Source organism: Oryza glaberrima, chromosome 10 (assembly GCF_000147395.1).
Source record: "Oryza glaberrima chromosome 10, OglaRS2, whole genome shotgun sequence".
In the NCBI taxonomy this organism is placed as follows: Eukaryota; Viridiplantae; Streptophyta; class Magnoliopsida; order Poales; family Poaceae; genus Oryza; species Oryza glaberrima.
This window is the reverse complement of record NC_068335.1, coordinates 21,846,253-21,871,922: the sequence shown is the minus strand read 5'-3', so window position 1 is coordinate 21,871,922 and position 25,670 is coordinate 21,846,253. Positions and strand designations below refer to the sequence as shown.

The window sequence follows — 25,670 nt, the reverse complement described above, 5'->3', positions numbered from 1 at the left end:
ACAACCCCTCCTCGAATCCTCGAAATTGCAGATGAGTCCCTAACCCAGCCCACCCGAGCAAAAACGGATATGTGGGCCGAAATGTATGTTGTTAGCCCACAGACAAATCGAAGCCCAAGGTGGAATGTTTCGAGGGCCAGCCCATCTAGGGCGGCTAGCTAGTCCGACTCCGATTGCGTAAAGAACAGAGCTACTCCGAGTCGGATACGCAGTGCTGGGGTCTATAAATGGAATGAAGCCGCATGATCCACACCCGCCTACTCAGATCGATCCACAAGGTGCGTGCGTCGATCATGGCGGACGACATGCCGCCCGCCGTCGACGATGACCTCCAGGACCTCATCGACGAGCTGATGAATGCCGGCCCGGAGGACGAGGCCGACGACCGAGAGTGCGAGGAAATCACGGCGAAAGCGCTGTCTGAAGCCACCGAGTACCTTGAGGACCCCGACCCTCCCTCGCCGGAGCAGGTGGGATGGGCGGAAGGCGCAGTGATCTCCGCCCAGTCGGCGGCGGATAACATGGCGTCCTATGTGCTGGATCTCAGGAGGGCTCTGGCCGTGTTCGCCGGGACAGGGAGGCCCGAGGAGGCGGTGCTCAGGAAGAACGTCGCGTGGGCCGACGCGCGCCGCGCGGAGGCGGTGGAGATCGCCTCCGCCGCGCGCCGCTTGCTGGAGAAGGAGCTCAGGTGCATGGCGGCGAGAGACCACCCCGTCATTCCGGAGCTTGCGGCGCTGATCACCGCCATGCGCGAGTCCACCAAATCACGGGTCCTGCAGGACTCCTCCGGCGGTGATGCCGTCCGTAGGGCCGGGTTGTTGGACAGCGCGATCAAGTTCGAGGACGCCGTGGTGGAGAAGATGACCGCGTTGAAGGAGAAGCTCACGCGTGGCGCGGCGGCCTTCGCGGGCGAGGAGGAGCTCGTGCAGGCGCTGCAGAAGCACGCCGCAACGGCCGAGGCGGAGATCGCGGAAGCACAAGCGTTCTCCGCAACCTTGTCAGCAGCAAGTCTCGTGTTCGTGCAGAAGAGGCCGGCGCCGGAGACGGAGGAGGAGCCGCCGCGACAGAAGCGCCGCACAGGAGACGCCGGAGATAGTGCCGCACAAGACTAGCGAGCTCATGTTGATCGCCACTTAATTTGTCATTATTACTAGTTTGGTAGATTACCATGCATGCTCTTTGTTTGATCAGCTGTTAATCTAGATCTTGTACGCGCAATGGAATTACGGCGGGCTCGCTGGCGTCAGGTGGCTGCAACAAGACGTTGTTTCCGGACGAGCTACTGGACGGATTTTGACAGTGCATTCATGCTAATTTGTTGGTTGATTTGGAAGAAAGGAGCGTAATGCAAGAATTTTCTAACACGTGTCCAAGACACCGGAACAACTTGCGGAGGATATTCAAGAGGAAATTGCTGTCTGGAGGGTGGCTGGGATTTTCTCCCAATTTCGCGAGTAATCGCATGACTGTCTTGGTTTAGCCCTGTTTTCATTTCTCGTTCTTGGTTGGCTGGGGTCCTTTCCTAGCTACCGTGGCATTGTAATGTTGTTGTAACATTTTACTGTATTTTTCCCCTAAATCTTAATGAAATTGGTCGGACAACCTTTGGTTGACCCGGGAAAAAAAAGAATTACGGCGGGCTAGTTATCCATAATCGATGTGATTTTGTGGTACATGTAATGACCGAGATGGAATTACCAGCAAGTTCATCTATTACAGCTAGCCAACACTGATTTCTAGCGTCAACGTTAGTCGCACGGTAGTTCAAAACCTCCCTGTTGAAAGTCCGAAACCCTGTCGCATGGTAGCTCGTGCAATTAACGTGTGATAGTAGTTTTTTTTTTCTTGAACGAACCGGAGATGTGACAGTAGTTCACCATACACACTAGGAATATAATGTGTGTCGAGATTCTCTCTCTCTCTCTCCAACTCTGAAGTTCTAAAGAAATTTGCTGAATCTTGCCGAACGTGTACAGTAAACTGACGAACAAATGCAGAGAACGAAAAACTATCGACAGAGTTTGTGCTCCGAACTATCGAAAGCTTTTCTGATTTCTCTTCTTCTCCTTTTATTAGATTAGATCTATTGGGAGTTTGTTACATGCATAACAATCAACGACTATACCGGATCCAATCTCAGCTCGGTCGTCTAACCGAAAACAAACGATGCGATGCGGCTACTCTAGCCCGATGGTGATCTGAACCCGGTCAGCCACTTATTATTACATGCATGACTAAGTAAAAACAGATACTTCCTCTGTTTCACAATGTAAGTCGTTCTAGCATTTTCACATTCATATTGATGCTAATAATCTAGATAGTTATATATGTCTAGATTCATTAGCATTAATATAAATATAGAAAATACTAGAATGACTTACATTGTGAAACGGAGGGAGTAGAAAAAAGAACAAGCTAGACTAGAATGTGCAAGATTATACGACAAATCCATCAGAGAGAACCCTCACGGCCTCACATACTCCCTTGCCTCGCTTATGCGATTCTCCCCCAATCTCCATGGATTAGCAGGGCTGTCTGCTGGTCTTAAGTTTTCTCCAACCAAAAAGAGACACAATGTTGCCAGTGCCACTACTAAGGTTCAGGCATTCAGCAATGGATCGATCGGAGGGGCGAAGGCAACGGATAAGCGTCGGTTGGGTGTTCGCAGCGCAGATCCCGACTAGCAGTAAAATTCAGCGTTCCATAGCGTAGAGCGCGTTTGACAGGGGTTCCGATTTTACAACCCCGAACCCCCTTGGGAACTTCCACTGCCGCTCGATCAGGCCTTTACGGCCCAGATCTCGCACTCGCACATGGTAATCCGCTTCCGCCGGTTCACGATGATCATTGGGAAATGGGAAGTTTATGAGCGCTCACAATCCTGCTTCTATTTAGGCTGTCTTCTCATCTTGATTTTCTCCTAACTTGAAAGAGAAACAATGTGTAGTAAACTAACCACTGATTGCTATATGGATCATGCGGCTTTTGGAAATCCGAGTGTTTTTTACTCCGTTTCTCTGTCGAAAGATATTCAGTTAGTCCTACACACGCGGACAGCTTTATAGAGTCGGACTCCGATTGTCGGATTGGGTAAAGAAAAGAAAAAAAAAGAAATAAATAAAGAACAGCTAATCCGAGTCGGATACGCTGTGGTGGATGGACGCTGGGCCTTTAAATGGAACGAACGAATGCCTTTCCTACTCACAATATCAGATCCATCCACATCCACAACCACAAGGTGCGTACCACATCGATCATGGCGGACAACATGCCGCCGGCCGTCGACGATGACCTCCAGGAGCTCATCGCCGAGCTGATGGAGGCCAATCTGCAGGACCCAGAGCTGGAGCAATCCTTGACGACAGTGCTGTCTCTAGCCACCAACTACCTCGACGACCCCGACCCTCCCTCGCCGGAGCTGGCCGACTGGGCGGCCACGCTAGAGACCAACTCCACAATCATCGCGGATGGCTTGGCGTCCAGACTGCTCGACTTCAGGAGGGGCCTGGCCGTGTTCGCCGGGACAGGCCGCCCCGAGAAGGCGGTGCTCAGGAAGCACGTCGCGTGGGTCGACGCGCGCCGCGCCGACGCCGCGGACATCGCCTCCGCCGCGCGGCGCTTGCTGGAGAAGGAGCTCAGGTGCTTCGCGGCGAGAGACCACCCCGTCGATCCGGAGGTTGCGGAGCTGATCACCGCCATGCGCGAGTCCACCAAATCGCGTGTCCTGCAGGACTCCTCCGGCGGTGATGCCGTCCGTAGGGCCGGGTTGTTGGACATCGCGATCAAGTTCGAGGACGCCGTGGTGGAAGAGATGACCGCGCTGAAGGAGAAGCTCACGCGTGGCGCCGCCGTCTTCTTTGCGGGCGAGGAGGAGCTCGTGCAGGCGCTGCAGAAGCACGCCGCGACGGCCGAGGCGGAGATTGCGGAAGCACAAGCGTTCTCCGCAGTCTTGTTAGCCGATGCCAACCGAACAGCAAGTCCCGTCGTCGTCGTGCAGAAGAGGCCGGCGCCGGAGACGGAGACGGAGACGGAGGAGGAGCCGCCACGACAGAGGCGCCGCACAGGAGACGCCGGAGACAGTGCCGCACAAGACTAGCTATGGCTAGCTCATGTCACCACTCAATAACTTGTCGTCGTTAGTTAGCTAGATTAGGAAGCTCTGTGCATGCTTCCTGTCTCGTGCCGATCGATCAGCTGTTGGTCCAGATCTTGTAAATCTAATTAGTCCATGATCGATCTGATTTTGTGCTAGATCGATGTAATATGAGACCAAGACGAAGGTTAATTTTTGTCATATGCATATACTAGTCATACACTCATACTCCGTTTTTCCGTTGACAACATTTGTTGCACTGTAAATACTTTGAAGAGGAAGAACATCATCACCGGATGATTCTGCTCCGGGTAGGTACTAGCTGAAAATTTTGATAATTCAACACTTTTTTCGTGCAGGGATGTATAGCACTAGTATAGGTAGAAATAGAATCCTTGGAGAACAGTAGTATCGTGGAAGAAGACGATCGATCGAGCAGAGCAAAAATTCAGGCACCCCTATAAAAAGCTACTACTACTATAGTATCAGCTGCCTAACCATTGCAGAATTCAGACAAATAGTGTAGTACTATCAATGAAGTTGAAGGATTCATTCAGATAAGCAGGCAGACAGTACACAAGGTAGAAGGCCGCAGAAAGCGACGGACAGGTCCGGCCGTAACGGCCACAACTAACTCCCTCCTCGTCCTCTGCTATTCCTTCTGCTCCTCCTATATATTCTCATCCCGCCCGATTCCCCAACCAAACCACACCAACTCAACATCAACTCAGAGAGCAGCAGTGGCCGCCCAGGAGGGAGAGAGAGAGCGAGAATGGAGCGCGAGGCGCAGGGGTTGAGACGCAGGAGGAGCATGGGCGGCCGGTTCAGAGCGGAGATCCAGATTGACCCAGGCGTCGCCATTCCCAGGTCAGGACCAACCCCAACCGCCCATTTCTTCTTCTTCTTCTTCTTCTTCTTCTTCTTCTTCTTCTTCTTCTTGGCTTCTTGCCTGCACTTCTTGCCGCCGCACGAGTTCTTGCCTTCTTTTCGATCGTTTCAATCCCAAGTTTCATCGCCATCTTCTTCTTCTTGTCTTTGCTCGCATTGGTGTTCTTGGCAACTTCTGCTTGTTGTTTTCGCGCACCTGATCGATCGATCGGTCGATGAGCAGAGGGCCGGATGCCGGGTTCGCCGCCGCCGTGCGAGAGCCGCTGGTGAAGCTGCAGCGCCCCAAGTTCGAGTTCGAGCAGTGGGATTGGGATTACATCTCCTGGCCTCACGACCGTCTCGACGGTAACCATTCTTTCTCTCTCTCTCTGCTTTCCTTCTCTTTCGTTGCGATTGACCGGGTTCGCTGATGCTAGATGATTAGACATGTCGCTGAATCTGGACGGAAATGTGGGCTAGGTTAATTCCCTCCCTTTTGCTCTGAGAATGAACGGCAGATTTTGCACCTGTACATCTTCATGGGGAACGAACGAACCATGAACGTAGACGCCTCTGCACTAGTTGATCCATTCGTCGTCAGGGTTTGCTAATCATGTTCATAGGGAGCCCACGGGTGGATAGGTTAATGAATCTGGACGGAAATATTAACTAGGTTAATTTCTTGCTTTTGGTTTCAGAACCCGTAGATTTTCGTGCGAACCATGTATGAAATTGTTTGAATTTGACAGATTTTGAATAAATTTGACCAAATTCGCAAAAAATTGCAAAAAACCGAAATTTCAGAAATTTCGAACCCTGCATGTCAGTAACTTCAGAATTTCAGACAAGTAACTGAATTTTTTCTGCCTGCGCAAATGCAAATACAAGTTCATTGATTCAGATAAAAGTTCTTTAAGTTACTGCTCCTATCTGATTTTCTTTGACCACAAGAAGCGGTCATATCATACATGTAAAGTTTCATACAAAGCAATTAAAAGCTTACATTTTCAAACTACAATTTGGTCCATTCATCACTAGTCATTGCACTCCTTGGTGTTCAGTTTTAACAAAAACTTCCCTGACATAAGAAGCTGAAAATGTATATATGTATGGCCATGCATCCAGCGAATCTGCAGATGAGGGACAGTGATCCGGAGGCGACATTTGAGGCAGACAGGAAGGCGAGCGACGAGTTCCTGCGCCGGAGTACACTGCAGCTGAACAAGTGTGAGAGGGATCGGCGAAAGCCGGAGCAGCAGGACATGGAGCTGGAGGACCAAGACATGTTCGTGGCGTCCCTGCTTCATGTCGACGACGAGCCCACCGGATGCAGGAGCAGCAGCGAGCCCTGGAGAACGGCAGGGCAACGCAGCGCCATTACTCCCCACATGGGCGCAGCATACTAGTCTCACCATGATCTGTGGGGTAGAAGAAACAGTATACAACTATCCTGAGGTTTTCTTCAGTTCAGAACTGTGGGAGTAACAGCAATTTTCGGTTCAGAACTTCTCGGGAACACACTTGCTGTAGTGTAGTGTACAGGCACATTACATTCATCTTCTAATTGTAGGATGATTCCGAGTCAATAGTTCCACACTAGTAGATTAGCATTTCATTACATTGCTGTCCTGGAGAGATGTTCTTTTATGTTCAGAAATGCTCGGGAAACAGTTTACTGTACAGATACATTCCGTACATCTTTGGTGGATATAGTACGGGACAATAGTTTCGTATTGGTACATAGACATTTCATTCCATAGCTGTTCCGAAGATGTTCTTTTATGTTCAGAATTGCCCGGGAGCATTTGCTGTTCTGAAGATATTCTCCTTTTTTTTTTTCGAACGGCCTGAAGAAGATATTCTTTTTATGTACAGAAAAAGTACATTGCGTTATATAGCTCTTCTGAATATAGTTATACTAGTACCTCTAGCTACTAGTACCTCAAGGTACCAACTGCTGGACCGGAGCAACTCTCGTGCCCCTAATCATTCTGTCCAGTTTCTGCCACTTAACAGGATGAAATGTAACATTTCAGATAGCCAGAACTCTGAACTTTCTGTTGGGGAAAACAAAAGGAACTCTGAACTTAACCACTTCATCATGTCATATAACAAACCATTACAAATCACTTAGTAGCAGTAGTACGCAAGAACAAGTAAAACAAACAGAGGCCCTCCATTTCACTCAACAGCTACTACTATTTGTTATTCGATCAGTAATTCAGTACTCCCTCCATTTTATAATATAAGTCATTTTAGCATTTTTCACATTCATATTGATGTTAATGAATCTAGACATATATATCTATCTAGATTCATTAATATCTGAATAAATACTAGAATGACTTACATTGTGAAACGGAAGAAGTATGAACTATGAAGTGTCCGCGTGGATCGCTCGCAATCCTCATAACTCGCCGGCACCGGCGTCGGCGTCGGCTTCGTCTTCGTCCTCGCAGCCGGCGGGCCGTGGGCAGCGGGCCCTGTCGACGTTGGCCCAAGGGCCCAACTCACCCCACCGCCCGGTCCTCTTCCACTCCAGTATCATGAGCGACATCTTGCCATAGTAGGGCACGTCCCTCACCTCGTCGGAGCTCAGGTAGCTCACCTGCTCCCACCGCTCCACCACCGCTCGCCGCACCGGCTTCAGCCGCGCCGCCTCCGTCACCATCACCATGAACTTGGCCAGCGCCATCTTGGCGTCGGCGGCCGCCGTGGTCGCCGCCGGATCGTACCGGGAGAGCACCTCCATCGCGCCCACCGCCGACGACCTCCCCACCGGCACGGCGCGCAGGTTGGCGACGCCGCCGATGAGGTCGCGGTAGCTGCCCCCGAACGGGAGCTCGGTGCACGCCGTGGCCGGGAGCGCCGGGTAGCAGCGCCCGCCGCGGAACGTGTGCCAGTGGCCCGTCCGGTTGGCGAAGCCGGCCACGTAGGCGTCGTCCTCCGCGACGAGGAGCTTCGCCTGGTCGTCGCCGCCGCCGCCGCCGCCGAACAGGCGGACGGTGATCCACTTCGCCGGCGGCTCGTCGTCGCCGTGCAGCCCCGCCATGGTGGGGATGCCCTCGATCTCCTGCCTGCACGGGTTGTCGGCGAGCTCTCCTTTGAGGCGCTTGGAGATGAGCTCGTGCCATGAGTGCGCGGAGAAGTTGAAGGGGATCTCCACTAGCCTCGGCTCGGCGGCGGCGACGCCATGCTCACCGGCGAGCAGCGCTGCTGCTGCTGGCGCGAGCGAGACCAGCAGCAGTAGCATTTTGGTGATCAGATGAACCGTCATGGCCAGAGAGTAGTGCAAGTGTGAAACTAAAGAAGGAGGTGATTTCTTTTATTTTTGTAAGAACACTGGATGTATGCAAATATAGGAGTAGGATATATAAATATAGTGAGGTGAACTTCATTTGGTTTGTTGAGTCATGCGGTTTTCGTTATGCATCCACTCCAATGTAACTTTAATCCTCCGTCTTATTTAAAAATTGTTTACAATTAGTATTTTTTTGGTTGTTATGAGATGATAAAACATGAATAGTACTTTATGTGTGATTTATGTTTTTAATTTTTTTAAAAAAGTTTTAAATAAGATGGACGATCAAAGTTGAGCACTTAAAATGGGACGGGGTGAGCACTTTGTAAACTGCCCATTATAATTCTCATGTAGTCTATTCGGGCCTACTCATGGGCCCATCTCTCGTTACTAATGGGCTGACGGCCCATCATTTTCTCCGTGCGAATGGGGTTCGGAGATTTATTTTCCGAACCTCCGTCATCCTCGCCGCCGGCGAGATGAGATCACCGCATCCGCGGTGGCAGTTCATGTAGTGTGGCCTGGTACAAATCGACGGCCACACGTCCGTTGGTCCAAAACAGGTTCATCATGTAAGTGTCCGTATACATGCGTCGTTGGGATGCTTAGCAGCAGTCAAGCAACTACTAATTAACTGAGTTGAATTTTTTAAGCTAGCTGTTTTTACCGAAAGCCACCGAGTGAATAAGTACTGAAGGAACTTGAAGGTTCGTTTCATATGTATTCTTAGACCTTAATTTTGGACAATCCGCGCGGCAAGAAGCACTGAAGCAGTAAGGTGCAGTTAAACGTATTAATTAATTAAGCTGCAAATATATTTTTCCTTCGCCCCTAGGGGCTGTAGTTTTTCTTCCACTATATTTTGATATTACTTATATATTTATTATTGACAAATTTTCTTTCAAAAATTTATCAGATGTACATATATTATAATTGTAGTATAATTATATTGTAACTTATACATAACTACAGTGTAACTTTCACATAATTTTGAATTGTTAAAATAATTTACCTTAAGATTCGTGCAAGTTGGAAAGAGAAAAAAATCATAATGCGCGTGGATGAGGAGATTAGGTCTTGTTGAACTCTGATTCACGAAAAAAAACATGTTACTGTGGAATTTTTGAAAGTTACATACAAATCGTACCATAGTTAAATGCATGTTATAGTGTAATCATATTACGATTGTATATATATTTTCATATGTCAAATTTTTAGAAAAAAAGTTCGTTGATAAATGTATAGCTATTCCCACTATATTTAGTGAAATAGCATGGTATATTCGTTCAAAAAATTAAGCTTACAAATACATATTTGGCCTCCCTTTATTTACGACGACAAGTATTTATATCATACATCGATCGTATACACTATGATATATGTAGACAAGCCATGCATGAATGTGTACCGCGTGGCCATGGGCGGCCTAGCGAGCTAGAGCAGAGGCATATATACGCAGCTAAAGCAGGTTGTCATGGATTCTCAAAAAAAAAAAAAAAAGCAGGTTGTCATGGTGAGCCTGCAGGAGGGCAATTGTAACTGCACGGGTAGCCTGGTGGCAAGTCCACACCACTAGCACCAACTGCCGCTGCCGCTCTTCCTGCATGATCCCTCGTATACATATATATATGTTAGATGCATTATTAATTGCAACGGATCTATATCACTACTAATAAACATATATAGGCTGATCTGAAATCTAACCTAAACCATGTGGTTTTAAATAGTAGAAAAGATATATATGTATATACTCCATTCATTGATTCAGTTACTGTGTTAATTTACTCTATATATATATACTACTCCCTCCGTTCTAAAATATAGGGCGCAACTACTTTTTAAAGATGTTTCATAATATAAGACGTGCATGCATGCATGACAATTAATAGCACATTCTCTCTCCTAGATTATTATTTTTTAAATCAAGATGCTTAATTCTATTGGGTGCATGTATTGTATTAGTTGGAATTATTCAAACAAAGTGGTAATAATAATTGTTTATTGGACTTTGAGTTTAGGGTGGTTGTGCCTTATATTTTGGAATGGAGGGAGTAGTACCATATATGTGGTCGTTAACAACATGCAGCTAACACAAATGTTAACTATTACTAACTGATATGTATGTATAATAATATTTGATTTACCTCCTTCTACGGGGGCAGTGTGCAGGGCGCAGATGAGCCCCATGACCATCAGAAGCACCTTGCAAAGCGACACAACAGCAGCAGTAGCACGAGAGGTGGAGCTGCTGCTTTGCTTCCTCATCATCTTTCTCTCTGTTTTTTTTTTCTGTCGGTAGATCTGAAGAAATTGCACTCTCCCTCGCTCAATTTGCTGTGTGCTGCACTGTGTTGCTGCTTCTCTACCGGATATTGGGTTCAGAATTTATAGCGGCTGCAGCTCACTTCTCTATCGTTTACCAGGGGTCAATGGGCCCTCTTTTTCCAGCTCCAATTTGGCACTTGCTAGTGAGTCCCCTTCTTCTCCGGTGCATTCTTCCATGTTCTCATGTGCGCGCTGGCATGGAAAAATTGATCAGTAATGGACAGTAAACAAATTTAGTCGGGAGCAAGCAAGATACTTGTTGCGTGGCGCCAAACTTCAGAATTATCGTTGCTACTTCAATTCCATTGGTCCATCGTGAAGGCTTGACCGACATCACTGTTACATCTATCCCTACTTAAAAGATACCGATTTTTCCAATCGTTATACTTTTTTTCTCATCCGTGGTGGCCCCTCTTTTCTTCTTTTTTTTTTTTCCAATCCGTCTCAAACTCACTCTCCATGCAGTTCTTGGCCCCACCCGCGCGCATGAGCCTTTCCCCTCGCTGACACCGAGAGATCTTGCACTTGACCATTGATAGAGATGGATATCGAGCTAGCTCAGCTTAGTATGGCTCGTTAACATAATGAGCTAGCTCGGCTTGGCTAGTTATATAGATGGTTAAATGAGCCGATGACATGGCACGGCTCGGACACGACTAGAGCACAGCTTAAGGCATATCGGGTCGGCACGGCCCAAGGTATGTTGGGCTGGCAGCCTGGCATACTCTTTGTGTCATGCCAGGCTAAGCCACAGGCTGTTCAATAAGGCGTGGGTTATGCCGTGCCGGCCCAAAAGCACGACCGGCCCATCGTGCTCGCCTTGGAATAAGTTTATTTTGCTCTTCTTATCTCTTTAGACCGTGTCTTATATTGTTGGAATAATTTATTTTGAGTCTCTCATTTCTTTGGGTCGTGTCTACATGGTTGGAATAAATCTATTTTGTCTCCTTGATTGTTGGGTCGTGCCGTGCCAACAGGCCCAAGCACGGCCCATTAGTCAGGCCAGGCCGGGCCTTCTCTTTACCATCTCTGTTAAAACTCTTCGTAAGTATAGTGTGCCTCCCAGGATTAACACCATCACACAGCTCGATCTACACAAGCTCTTGACAGACATGGAGAAGCCCCAGATCGATGAGATCCCTATATTTAATTTTCCTTTGCTCACTAGTTACACAAAGAGATGAAAAGGATTAAGGGACTACTCAGCTAGGAGAGTAAGTTGAACATCGATCATCATCCGATCCGGCAACAGAAACAGTACATACGTAGTATCACACACACATATTATTACATGCCATGTCATGGGTATAGATAGCTGCAGGTAGGTAGGTTGTCATGCATGGTGAGTCTGCAGCTGTTATATCAAGCTAGCTAGTTGTGAAAGGCCGGTGTATTGTGCCGCTCTTCGTTGGCACTAGGAGCTGGCGGCCCGTTCGGAGGACCTGATCTCCCTGCATCCATATATCATGTGATCAATACACTTCATTCACCCAATTAACACTGTGTATAGCATGTCACTGATCGATCTACTCGTTAATTTTATAAATTACATGCAGCATGCACAAACCCACAAAGTTAATTTAACTCGATCGAACGGAGTACTAGTATATACTCCCTCCGTTTCAAAATATTTGACACCATTGATTTTTGAGCACGTGTTTGACCGTTCGTCTTATTCAAAAAAAATTTATGAAATATGTAAAACTATATATGTACATAAAAGTATATTTAACAATGAATCAAATGATATGAAAAGAATAAATAATTACTTAAATTTTTTTAATAAGACGAATGGTCAAACACGTATAAAAAATCAACAGTGTCAAACATTTTGAAACGGAGGGAGTATATATTTACCTTCGACCACGGAGGCAGTGTGCAGGGTGCAGAGGAGGGCGAGGATCATCAGGAGCACCTTGCAAAGAGACGCAGCAACAGCAGCAACAGCAGAAGAAGTGTGTTGCTTCCTCATTTCTAAACTAACTCTTTTCTTCTCCCTACTCTGACTGAAATTGCACCCTCTTTGGTTAATTTGTTGCTTCTCTACATAGCTGTTGAGTTTTCACGATTTATAGACCCACAGCTAGCAGCAGGCATGTTACGTACTCCCTCCATCCCATAAAAAACCAACCTAATACTAGAGACACATTCTAATATAACGAATCTGGACAGTCCTCTCTCCAAATTCGTTGCACTAGGATAGATATGTCATATCCAGTTTTAAATTTTTTTTTTGTACGGAGCAAGTAGCAGTGAGTAGTGCGTGCAGTTCGATTGCCATATCGTTTACCATGGGTCAATGCCATGTCCTCCTTTCTTCCTGGGACCGGTTTGGCACTAGCCAGCAAAAGTTGTCGTTGATTTGATTCCACGACATGCACGTGTACGTAATTAGCCATAATACTAGTTATATTAATTAAAGAGAATCAGGAACAACTAACCTTACCATCTGCAGCATGACTCGTGATGGCACCAAAATTAATTATATTGTTTCTAATTCCATTAGTCCATCCTGGAGGGCTTGACTGATTTCACCCAATAATCCACTCTTGTAGCTCGCATATACCTTCTGGGTGTATATCAGATACTAATGTGTTAGAGCAAGTATAACAAGTGTTGTGAGTGAAAATTAAAAATTGCCACTTCAAATTTGTACTTGGGTGGAGAAGACAGAAGACGAGAGGGATACAAATTTATAGTCGTCTACAAACACAAGATCCAGTATGTGTATACGAGGTTGTCATGTACTCTCCTTGATTTTTTACAATTTAGTCATTTTCACAAACTTATTTTATAAATAGATTCTTAGAAAAACTTATTTAAGGAATGATCCTTTTTGACGCCAGAATTGCTGGCGTCGAGGTCTAACTGTACGGTCTCTTGCGCCGTCACCATGGCACCACACGGCGGCCCGGCACTGACGTGGCAGGAGGAACTAGGCGCCAACAATATTGCCAAACCCTCCCCGTGCACCAACAGCCCTAGCGCGCTCTACCCGTGGAGGGGGGAGGCACATGAGCCCCACCCCGTACGTCCACTCCCCGCCTATTCGCCCCCTCCTCTTCCGCCCGAGCTCGAGTGCATCTCGTGCACTCTCTATCACCTCTTCTCCTTAAATCCATTCGGTTTGGAGCCATTTTTTTTGCAAGATTTATTGGGAAAATCAAAGAGCAAGGTATATCCTCCATTCTCCCTCTTTTTTTGCGTTTTAGATCGGAGGGTAACTCTAGAACTCTTTTTTTTCCCGATTTTGTGATTCTGACCGTTGAAATTGGGATTTGATGATTGTACCGTTACATGTACACAATGTGCTCGTTGGTGCTATGATTTTTTGAAGTGCATATATGTGGTAATGATAATTTTTAGTTGAGACATGAATGGATGGTTGTATGAAAAAATGATTTAAGTTAAATTTGTAGCTATGTATTATATGGAGGAGACAAATTTGGTGGCACGATAGAAATTTACTGTAACTAACTATAACTTTATAAATTTGCATGAAAAATGGTAAATTTGGAATGCCAGCCTCCTGCGTGTAAGGCAAAAGGGGAGGGGGCGCCAACATAGCTGGCACCATCACATTGAACTACGGCGCTAATGATGTTGGCATTACGAAAAGAACCCATTCCTGAAATAATTTTTTTTAGGGATCTATTTATAAATTTTTAAATAAAAATCTAAAATGTAAAAAGTCTACGATGAAGAGTCGCACAAGAGGAGCATATCGATCAGCTGATGACAAGTACATATAGATCATACATGATACATCACACATATAGGAGTATAGTACGTCCACAGTCCACTGCATATTACTGTACGTAGGTGGCTGTGCCTGTTCGGCGCTGTACCAGCAGATAGAATTTCATCAATATTAGCTGGCCATGTTTATTCGTGTAACCATATTATTTCATGGCGTCATTGATTAGCTTAGAGATGGGCCTAGCAGCAGCAGAAGCACTAGAAGAAGAAGAAGAAGAAGAGTGTCATGGTGATGAGGGTGGAGAGTTTCGGCAGCCGTAGACAGCGTTGCATCCGGGGGGCGTTGGCGTGTAAGGCCTTCCAGGAGGAACCGATGGCCTGTAGTTTGGATCCAGTGACCTCCTGCTTCTGTCTCTCCCTGCATCCATCCATCATGCTCTTACTTAGTTCATTAATTAATTAATTAGATCAGAGGTTTAGTTTGTCTGTGTATGCATATAAAGGATGTACAGCGGCTGGCCTGGGATGTTTTAGGAGTATTATTAATATATGCTGATGCTGCATGAACATGGCTCAACTCCAATGATAAAACACAAGAATGTTTTAGGAGTATTTGTCTGTTGATGCTGCATGAACATGACTCAACTCCAATGGTTAAATTAATTATAGGGTACTAGTAATTACCTGCTCCGTCTACGGGGACAGTGTGCAGGGTGCAGATGAGGGCGAGGATCATCAGGAGCACCTTGCAAAGAGACACAACAGCAGCAGCAGAAGAAGTGTGTTGCTTCCTCATCTCTAACCTTGTTGTCTTCTGCTCTCAATAATATTGCAACTCAATTGGTTGCTGTTTTACTGTTGCTTCTCTACCGGCTGTTGGGCTCAGAATTTATACTCCCTCCGTTTCGAGTTGTTTGTCGCCGTTGACTTTTTAGCACATGTTTGACCGTTCGTCTTGTTAAAAAAATTTAAGTAATTATTAATTCTTTTCCTATCATTTGATTCATTGTTAAATATATTTTTTTGTAGGTATATAATTTTACATATTTCACAAAAGTTTTTCAATAAGCGAAGATGAATGGTCAAACATGTGCTAAAAAGTCAACGGTGTCAAATATTTCGAAATGGAGGGAGTATATAGCACCTGTCCGTAGTGTTGCTTGGTTGTGGCCATATGACATTCAATTGGTGGTAGTAGCTAGATAACGGCTTGATGGTAGTATTCGGTTTCTACATGCATGTATTAGTGATCGATGAGTGGGTTTTTGCATGCACATTAATCAATGAGTAAGTGTGTTATGGATGCATGAGTAACAAAGTGTGCGTTTCCATGCATTAGTAAGTCTCCGTTAAGTCATGCTTAATTCATCCTCCGTACAATCTAAAGTGACAAAGAGTTGATTCCTAGAAGAAAAAGAAATTGATCCCTGTGCTATTACCCAACACGTAGCACATGGGACTGCAATTCGCTTTCGTTTAATTACCATCGTCAACAACCAACAACATGCCACTTCTGTTTTGTCCCCGGCCAATTTGGCTCGCGCTAGCAATTATATTCACCATTTTTCCCCAGGGCATCCAGTACTGTCTGTCTCTCTCTTTCTCTCTGTGTATGGCCATGGAGAAATTAATTAGACGTGGATATCATGCATTTTACACACGAGAATCAGGAGCAATTGATGACAACTTTAATTACCACGACTCAGCAAGTCGTCAGGACAAGGCCCTTATACGGAGGGATGGAATAAGTTAAGGTCCCTTAACTTGTCAACGAATTCGATTTGCATCCCTCAACCCAAAAACCAGACACAACGGGTCCTTCAACTATCAAAACCGATGTAGATTAGGTCCCTCGGTGGTTTTGAGGGCGGTTTTGGCTGACGTGACGCTTACGTGGCTAATTTGACTCGGTCTTCATCTGACGTGGCATTGGCGTGGCGCTTACGTGGCAATTCAATCTAAAAATAATAAAACCCGTGGAACCCACATGTCAGTTTCACACAAATTAATAAAAATGGTGAGGCCCACGTGGGCCTCACATGTCATTCTCACCCTTCTACCTCGTCTTCGAGTACATGGACCATGACCTCGCCGCCACACCGGGGCTGCACTTCATGGAGCCGCAGGTCAAGTGCTTCATGGCGCATATCCTCGTCGAGCTCCGCAGCTGCCATGAACGGTGCGTGCTGCATCGAGACATCAAGGGCGCCAACCTGCTCATCGACGGCGACGGGCGTGCTCAAGATCGCCGACTTCGGCCTCGCCACCTTCTTCACGCCGCTAGGCCGCAGCCGCTCACCAGCTGCATCATCACGCTCCGGTACCGCCCACCGGAGCTCCTCCTCGACGCCACCGAGTACGGCGTCGCCGTCGACCTCTGGAGCACCGGCTGCATGCCTGCATCCTCGCCGAGCTTCTCGCCGGCAAGCCCATCTTGCCCAGCCAAACCAAGGCAAATAAATAAATATTATAACCTCAACTCTCCACCTATATATCATGATATCATCTATGCGTGGATGAAATGGATCGGCATCTGATTTGTCATTGCTGATCGACGCAGATCGAGCAGCTGCACAAGATCTTCAAGCTGTGCGGGTCGCCGTCGGAATAGTATTGGGCGAAGGCGAAGCTGCCGGACGTGACGCTGTTCAAGCCGCAGCGGCCGTACCGGCGGAAGATCGCCGAGATGTTCAGGGACTTCTCGCCACCGGCGCTCGACCTCCTTGACACGCTGCTCAACATCGAGCCGTCCGACCGGGGCACTGCGCCACCGCCGTCGTAGCCGTCGACAGCGACGTAAGCATGCACACCTTCTCCCCTCCCTCTCCTCTCCTCCTCACTCGCATGGATCTCTGACACGTCGTGTCCTCTGCTGCTGCTTAGTTCTTCAGGACAAAGCCGCCTCCCGCCGCTTCCCGCCACCTTCCGCCGCCCCTTCCTCTTCCGCCCACAGCCGTTGGAGACGTGCCTCCGCGGCTACACGCCACTCCCTCCTTTCCCGCCGGCCGCCGCGCACCGCTGACTCTCGATCGTGTCTGGAGAGAGGAGAGAGAGATGAAGAGAGGGAAAATGGGGAGAGAGGAGGAGGAAGAAGAAGAGGGGTGAGAATGACACGTGGGGCCCACGGGACCCCACCGTTTTTTTTGTTATTTTGTGTGAAAATGACATGTGGGTCCCACGGGGTTTATTATTTTTCTGGATTGAATTGCCACGTAAGCGCCATGTCATTATCATGTCAGATGAAGACCGAGTCAAATTAGCCACGTAAGCGCCACGTCAGCCAAAACCGCCCTCAAAACAGCCGAGGGACCTAATCTGCACCGGTTTTGATAGTTGAGGGACCCGCTGTATCTAGTTTTCCGGTTGAAGGACGAAAATTGGATTCGTTGATAAGTTAAGGGACCTCAGATGAACTTATTTCTGGAGGGATTAACCGACTTCATGGCCCATCACTACGAATTTGTTTCTGTGTGTTTATTAGGCCCGATTGGTGGGAGGAGCCGAACCCATTACGGGCGGCCCATCACGCCCATGCCTCTGTTTATCTGGCCCAACTGGGGGTCGGAGATCTATTCTCCGAACCTCCCTATCCTGCAAAGTTGACGGTCGCACGCGGCACGCCTCATTCCGTGCGTCAGAACTCACTAGGACAAAGGATCGAGTACCAAGCCCAAGCATTTTATTAGAGCCAAGGCAGACCATGTATGAGCATGGTATTGATTTTTTTTTTTTAAAAAAAGCACGGTATTGATCAACTTAAAGGAGTGATGATATGGTCTTTGATTGAGATATGCACCTTATATGGTGCAGTGGTAAGGGGTGTGTAATTTTAACCCTGAGTTCCTGTGTTCAATCCTCAACATGCTCACAATTTCTTTTTAAAAAATATTTGGAGAGACGTCTATTCCTCCAAATCTCAATTTCTTTTTAAAAAATGTTTGGAGAGATATCTCTTCCTCCAAATCTCGTGTGATGATTAAAAGTTTCCGCTCCAACACCCACATCTGCTCGTGTAAGATTTCTTTTCCAACCTCACTTTCCTCCAATCCCTGTGCAAGGTGAGCTTCCCCACCTTAGAGCAGGTACAATAGCAGGCTATAAGCCAGCTGCAAACATATTTTAATAAGATAAAATATGAGAGAGAAGAGCAGCGGGCTACAAATCTGTAGTCAGTTGCAGCACGGATTTCAAGACGCAATGTGTATATGATAGCGAGACCATATGCTAATAGTATAGTAAGTAACTATTATATAAATTAGCTATTAAATTGGCTATAAATGAATTGGAGTTAGCAGTTGGCTATACTATTAACCTTGCTCTTAGGGCACGTGCACGCATATGTTCATTGGGCAAATTTGCCGTTGATTATACGTAGAAGAAAAGAAAAATACTGAACCTTTGAAGAATAAGTGATGTCTTACGGAGGCTTGATTAGCTCTTAACGTTGAACAACTAGCAAGAATTAAGCAGTACTAATGTTCAGTGATCAACGCACTTACGCATGGTTAATTATGGTGCAAATCAATCAGGCTACAAGTAGGTAGATGTAGACAACAGGTATTTATTAATTTACGACATATACTCATCATATAACATAGACTACACTGGCCAAGGTCACCTGTGACGGGCCCAAACCCTCATCTTTGACGGCTTCGCGCATAGTCAGTGATCAGTGGTCATTGGTGAGTCCAGTCACCTTTGACGGGTGGCCGGCCGTCACAGGTGACACCCACCTCTGACGGGCAAGTTACTAGAAGGCCGTCAGAGGTGTTGGTCTCCGCTAGCCTAGGACGAGTTAAGACCCGTCGTAGGTGACTCATCTCTAACGGCCCTTTAAATAAAGGCCGTCAGAGGTTGTGGTCTCCGTAGTTAGAAGATTTCACAGGTGATCTACCTGTGATGGTCCCAAAAGTAAAGGCCTGTCACAGGTAGGTCACCTCTGACGGGCCTTAATTGCTAGTCCGCCACAGGTTAGGTTACCTTAGACGGATTTTTGTTCCGACCCGTCACTGATGAGTTAATTCCAGAAAAAAATAAATGCTAAATATTGGCTAGCCTCAGGATTTGCTAGCCATGCCCTCTGAAACATAGATACATCACAGATATATTCCAGTCACAGTTCCATCACAGATACATCACCCCCCCAATATAACATCACAGATCCATCTCAAACATCACAGATCCCCAACAACACATATATGCAGTTCAAATGCCACAATTTTGCACAGCAAATTCACACCCCTTGAAAGCCACAATTTCAGTCGTTGCTCATAGAACCGCATATATACTTACCAAATGGATTAAAGCCATAATGTCATCGACCTCCACAACCTGTCAATAAGGAAAAAAAAAAGGAGAAAACAGATGAATAGTACAACGTAAATCGTAGTTGATCAAATGTGATGACAATTTAGTAAACTACCATAAATATTGCACATATGAAAGTAAATTACATTGCACCCATAAAAACATAATTTTTTACATCGCAAGAAATTATAAAAACATCTTTTTTACATCACAATAAATTATCTAGCCAAGTTCATGAGTCTATTTGACATGAAAACGTCATTTCTTGTTCATTATTTCTGCAAGAATGAAGGCGCACACTTCGCCTCTGATAGCGGGGGGGGGGGGGGGGGGGGTTGATAGGTGAGATCTTGAAGCCAGCTCTACCTTTCTGTTTAATAAATAAGAGGTTAATTAGCATGTTTTGAATAGCAATGTAGGTATTGAAATGAGCTTTTTCGCCATTAGCAACAACCTCAGGGTCAAAATCTTTCACCTCTCTTAGAAGTGTTGACATGTTGTGGCACACGTGGAAACCACATTGGTCTCCGATCTGTTGTGCGCATGCAAACTTGGTATCATGATAAAGTTCGTCCTTGCCCTCCTTGTGCCTACCACCCTTTTCCACATATGGGCCCCAAGCCATATTTAAGGCCTTGGTGATTTCACTGAAATCATAATCTTTGGACTTATTGGAGTTAAGGTAGGTAACCCTACTCCACTTAGGTACGATGACTAGGAGAATCCAATGTCGCCTGCGCAGTGGTTATGTAGCGTTAGTACTAAGAACCTTAACTTCAAAAATAGTATACACGAAGGGTATTGGCCTCTTACTCTTGGTTGTGTGCGCACATGATGTACTCCTTGTCTTGATGGGCCCATAAACACCGGTTGACATAGTCAACCACCTCAGTGAAGCTCTGTTGTAAATTAACCTCGTTCACCATGGATGGATCAAGGAACCCAACCTGATTACCAAGGCGACGACTCTCAATCCAACACAACCTTAAAACATTTACGTATTAGAACTAATTTAATTAGGAGATATAGTCCAATCATATCACAAGTATAGAAGGTATGCACTTACAAGGTGTAGCATTTTAGAATACCAGTGTCCAACTTCCGGATCCTGAAAAGGTCAAAGAGGTCATCAAAGCCTATAGTTATATAGGCAGGCGACGATAGGAACGGCTGGTGGTCGTGATGTCCAACTATGGATGACTCCCTCATTTTCCGCTTGGCATTGCTTAGCTCCATGTATTGCTTATGTAGCTCTCGGCAAGCAATACCCATCACGGCTAACACATTGTCCTCCACCAATGGCATGCCTAGCTCAAATTGGGCTGGCGCCCTCACGACCTTCCCCGCTTTGCTCACCGGCATCGACGTCGCAGCCTTGCCCCTTTTTGGCTCCGGCGCCAACTCCCCGACCTTCCCCTTGCCGCGTTCACGCTTCTTGCCTTTGACAAGTGGTGGGGAGCTATCGGCCTTTCCTGTGGTCTTTATTGGAGCCAAGCTTTGAGCTATATCTTCCAAGTCCATATCAGCTCCACCAGGAGAATGAGGTACTGACAATGCCGGTCCACGGGGAGCCTCAATTGTTAGCTTAGACTTGGGAGGTGTAAGCTCCGTCGGTCGACTTGGACGAGGAGTCATCTTCACAACTATGTCTTCTTTGGGCCATTGTATGAACGTCTTGCGCGCATCGCCCAAAGTCATGATTTCATCATTGGGGGGCACGGGCAGCGAATAGCCTGACCATGTGTCCTTTACTGTATCGATGGACACCTTGGCATACCCAGCTAGCAGGTCTGCGCCATGGATCTTGTCTGTAACCGAGGGCTTGAAAGCCATGCCCTCAGCGACTTCAGGAGCGAAAGTTGGGTGGACTCTCGCTAGTAGGACACACTGTGCTGCGCCGTGCATAAGGTGAAAGTTTGAATTTAATATTGAAACGTGTAAAGGTTTTTTATTAGATATGGATCGGATAACAACAATTACCTCGATGTGGTCCACTGCAGCTAGTGGTGCGATCGGGAGACCAGGGGCTGGCACCTCTGTGGATGCACAACTACTCCTATGTTGTGACGGACTCGCATCGTGTTGTGCACGAGGAGTTGGATGCACAACAGGTGTTGTGACTCGGGGTATATTCATGTCGGCGAGGACCTTATTAACCCTTTCTTCCACCCTTGCATTCATGCTAGCTTCTAGTTCTTGAATGACCTCAACCTTAAGTTCGGCCTTCAAACGAGCGTCCCTCTCTTCCTTGGAGACTTTCCGTTTCCTGTATTGGGAGCTGTACTGAGGGAGTCCATGCTTCTAGGGCACATCGCTACTAATTCCCCGAGTCCGGCCAGGATGTTCTTTGGTTCCGAGCGCCTTTGTGAGGATGTCATCTTCGCGCCTCTTCGGCACGGACTCAACCTCGCTTTGTGAAGCTTGTTCAGCAACCAAGCCCAACTAGAAAAGAAAATTAAGTCTTCGTTTTTTCCACAATATGAGACGTCTCATCTGGTAGAGTAATTAATCAATAGAGACCTTATCAGCTCTGCTACAGCACGACTCAGGATGGCACCAGAATCTGTTGTTAATTCCATTATTCCATCCTGGAGGGCTTGACCGACTTGACTACTCAGTGCATATCTACTCCACCATAGAGAATTGAGAGGCAAAACAAGGACAAGGACAAACAGCATGCTCTCTGTCATATAAAAAACAAAACCAGCCTATACTTCGTAATACTATAATATATCATATTCGATACTAGATTGGTACTATATGGAACGAAAAAAGTATACCGATAGATAGTACAAGATATATTACATGTGCCATATTATGTAAAAAAAATTACATGTGCCATGTTTCATTCCCAGCAACATAACTAGGTCGTTAGGTCGTCTTTAATCCTGTGCCGCTAGATTTAGTCTTTTTCTTTAAATAATCTTCTTCGGTTTGGTTGGTCCTATATTATGTCTTAGGCCATTTCCTCTCGCATTTTAACCATTCTCTTTAATAAAACGGATTTGCTTAATAGCATTCCACAAAAATTTAAGAACGAAATCTTACAGATTTTGAACCGTTAGATCCACGTTAAGATTCATGTCTAACAAGAAGATAAAGTTTTCAGGTTGGAGTTAGAGTTAGGGTAGGAGGGGGATGGGATGGGGGAGGGAGAAGATGGAACCCCTAGAGCTTAGGGGGATAGCTATAGGTGACGGAGGACCGGAGGTGAGCAACTAAGTGGTGGACACGGGCGGGTGGCAAGGCACCGGTGGTGGTGCTGGAGTCATAGGGTTGGCAGGAGGTGGTGGGCCGGCGTTGGCGGTGGGGAAAACAACGAGACTGGTTAGGAGGTGGCGATTGGTGGTGGTGAATGTAGTGTCGGGGAACCGCCGAAGATGGGGAAGATGGTTCGGAGGAGGGGATTCAGTGCGCTCCTTTGGGGAAGAGAACGGGGAGAGGGAAGGGGAAGGAGGCTCGGGGCAGCGGAAAAGTTTGGTTTTACTATTTCACTTTGATAGATTTTTAAGCTTATATCTTTTAATTTTCCATCCGTAGGATGTTACGTCTAAATTTGTGTTACTGTCGATCCAACTTATAATTACACTTAGTTACAGAGCACTTATACTCAGGTATAGTGCACCAAAGTTAAATTTTACATTAGTTTTTTTTTCGCTAGATTTACAACTTTTTACATTGTCCCTTTTTTTTTATTTCATTCAAAATAGATTGTATCCATATAGTTGCCTCCTACTACTGAAGCAGCGTGCTGGGTGCAGATGAGTGCGAGGACGTTCACAAATTCACAAGCCACAGATTAATTTATCTACAGCCACGTATTATCTGTGGCTGTAGATTAATTTAATGCCATTATCTAAAAAGAAAGATAATACGTATCTTATCAGCTCTAACTCTAAACGAAACTAGCTAGGTAAGGTTGAGGTACGCAGGGCCGGTCCTAGGGCTATGCAGCCGAGGTGATCGCCGTGGGCCCATGATGATGGAGGGGGGGCAACACCTAATACTAGTAGTCTAGTACCTGCCTATGGCTTACCTGAAGCAGAAACACCCGAGAAACGAGAGGAGTTGCAGCGTCGTCGGTAACTCGGCAGACGGCATCGTATCGCACAGGACACAACCGCACAGGCGCACAGCGTCGTCGACTCGTTCTTGATGATTTTGTATCAAGAAATACCCGAAGAAGTATCTTTTCATGAGAAATAGTGGATATGATGGGATGCTATTCTTCATTAAGGTAATGATATTAGTTTCAAGGTACAAATATATTGTTATTTTGGTCGACTTTAATTTTTTATAATTACCAGACATGTTAAATTTAATATATGGATAAATTTGTTTTCATTTGCAAATAAAATTAGCGTATATATATCATAAAATTTTATATATAGCTTAGAGAGCCTATTGCAACGAGTTCACCTAGAACCCTCAAAATCATAGAACCGGCCCTGGAGGTACGTAACAGTCATACTACATATCACATATGGTCATACTACATATCACATATGCAGATATGCTGCTGCTGCCTCACGTTCACTGCACACATCACCCTGAGCAGATACTACTTTTATATATACTCCAATATGGAACGCATACAGAGGAATTAAAAGACACCTACTCGATCCATCGATCTGCGTTAGATGCCTGCTGGTTTATTTATTTGTTTGTATATATAGGCATAGCATCGATCGACATGAGTAGATCGAGATCGATACTTTAATTTTAGATAATGAGATCGAGATCGATATGGTCTTCGATCATGCAGTAGCACTTTATGTAGCAGAGAGATGGAGTGTGGGTCATGGTCATGGCGAGCCTGCTCCAGGAGGGCATCTGTAGGGTCCGCGGCATCCCCGGCCGCCGGTGTAAGACCCGCCGGGGGTCGTCGGCGGCGTGTAGGTTGGATCCAATACCGAACCCTTCCCACCCCCACCAATTGCCGCCGCCGCTCTCCCTGCATCCATCACAACAATACTCAGTCAGGATCGTCGTCGAGTTAGATATGACTAATTAATAGTGTTTTATAACGATCGACTAAATTTTATACTTATTAACCGCGTAGTTGATAATGGAGACGGCAGTGACGGAGCCCGGGCAATGGCTCGACTTACCCGGGAGCTACCTTCATTGACAATACCGATAGTGTAATACTACCGATAGAGAGATCAGACCACTGTAAAGAGATCGACCCTGAGGGATTAGAAGTGTATTTTACCTCCTTGCACGGAGGCAGTGTGCAGGGTGCAGATGAGGGCGAGGACCATCAAGATCACCTTGCAAAGGGACAGAGCACCACCAAAACTGGAGCTGCCATGCTTTGTCATCTCTAACTTGGTATTAACTCTGACTGAAACTGCATGCACCTCCTGGGTTTGTTGCTTCTCTACAGGCTGTTGGGTTTTCGGAATTTATAGAGCCTGGAGGCAGGCAGAGTGTAGTGTAGTGCAGTGCAGTTCGCTATCGTTTACCACGAGTCAATGGACCTCTAATTTCTCCCGGGCCCAATTTGGCACTGGCCAGAGCAAAGTCTTGGTTTTTTCCACGACATGCATGGAACGTCTCATCTAACCCGTCCCTAAATATTTAACGCCGTTGACCTTTTTAAATATGTTTGATTGTTTGTCTTATTTAAAAATTTAAATAATTATTAATTCTTTTCATATCATTTGATTTATTTTTAAATATACTTTTATGTATATATATAGTTTCACATATTTCGCAAAAGTTTTTAATAAGATGAACAGTTAAATATGTTTAAAAAAGACAACGGCGTTAAATATTTAGGTACAGGTGGAGTATATAATAAGAGTAATTAATCAGCGATGGTTAATTAAAGGATAAAGAGCAACTTACAAATCGCAGACACGACACTTATAAATCGCAGACACGACTCAATCAGGATGACACCAGATCGAATTTGTTGGTAGTCCAATTGTTCTATCCTGGAGGGCTTGACCGAATTGATTATACTTAAATAATTAATCCACTATATATCTACTCCATGCACCATAGAGACAAGACAAGTACTCCCTCCGTTCCCTCCGTTTCAAAATGTTTGACACCGTTGACTTTTTAAAT

General features: G+C 46.0%; 2 protein-coding genes, 1 long non-coding RNA gene and 1 pseudogene across 4 annotated transcripts; 1 reads left to right on the top strand and 3 right to left on the bottom strand.

Annotated features, from left to right (window-relative positions):
- The first annotated feature begins 4,697 nt into the window (after window positions 1–4,697).
- Window positions 4,698–6,464, top strand: LOC127753494 (uncharacterized). Of its 2 annotated transcripts, XM_052278975.1 has the most exons (3): window positions 4,698–4,960; window positions 5,205–5,326; window positions 6,086–6,464. In XM_052278975.1, the coding sequence occupies exons 1-3, from the start codon at window positions 4,866–4,868 to the stop codon at window positions 6,364–6,366; spliced, it is 498 nt and encodes a 165-aa protein (XP_052134935.1). In that variant the 5' UTR covers window positions 4,698–4,865; the 3' UTR covers window positions 6,367–6,464. The 2 variants fall into 2 exon arrangements, with proteins under 2 accessions (XP_052134935.1, XP_052134937.1); XM_052278977.1 differs by lacking the exon at window positions 4,698–4,960 and having other exon boundaries at window positions 5,075–5,326.
- A 588-nt stretch (window positions 6,465–7,052) lies between these two features.
- LOC127753415 (60 kDa jasmonate-induced protein-like) lies at window positions 7,053–8,281 on the bottom strand. The gene has a single exon (XM_052278904.1). It carries the CDS (start codon window positions 8,235–8,237, stop codon window positions 7,368–7,370), a length of 870 nt encoding a protein of 289 aa, XP_052134864.1. The 5' UTR covers window positions 8,238–8,281; the 3' UTR covers window positions 7,053–7,367.
- Window positions 8,282–11,703: 3,422 nt separating this feature from the next.
- LOC127753417 (uncharacterized) lies at window positions 11,704–12,613 on the bottom strand. Its single transcript, XR_008012548.1, has 2 exons — window positions 12,444–12,613; window positions 11,704–12,037 (listed from the first exon to the last, which is right to left on the bottom strand). It is a non-coding gene; the product is annotated as an uncharacterized LOC127753417 (long non-coding RNA).
- Window positions 12,614–16,333: 3,720 nt separating this feature from the next.
- On the bottom strand, window positions 16,334–24,968 carry LOC127753002 (uncharacterized; annotated as a pseudogene).
- Window positions 24,969–25,670: the final 702 nt, after the last annotated feature.

Excerpts from the sequence above, each read along its gene's own strand:
- LOC127753494 (XM_052278975.1), top strand. The coding sequence starts at position 4,866 with ATGGAGCGCGAGGCGCAGGGGTTGAGACGCAGGAGGAGCATGGGCGGC. Across the intron at positions 4,961-5,204 it reads CCAGGCGTCGCCATTCCCAG|AGGGCCGGATGCCGGGTTCG; the intron begins GTCAGGACCAAC and ends GTCGATGAGCAG. Across the intron at positions 5,327-6,085 it reads GCCTCACGACCGTCTCGACG|CGAATCTGCAGATGAGGGAC; the intron begins GTAACCATTCTT and ends CCATGCATCCAG.
- LOC127753415 (XM_052278904.1), bottom strand. The coding sequence starts at position 8,237 with ATGACGGTTCATCTGATCACCAAAATGCTACTGCTGCTGGTCTCGCTC.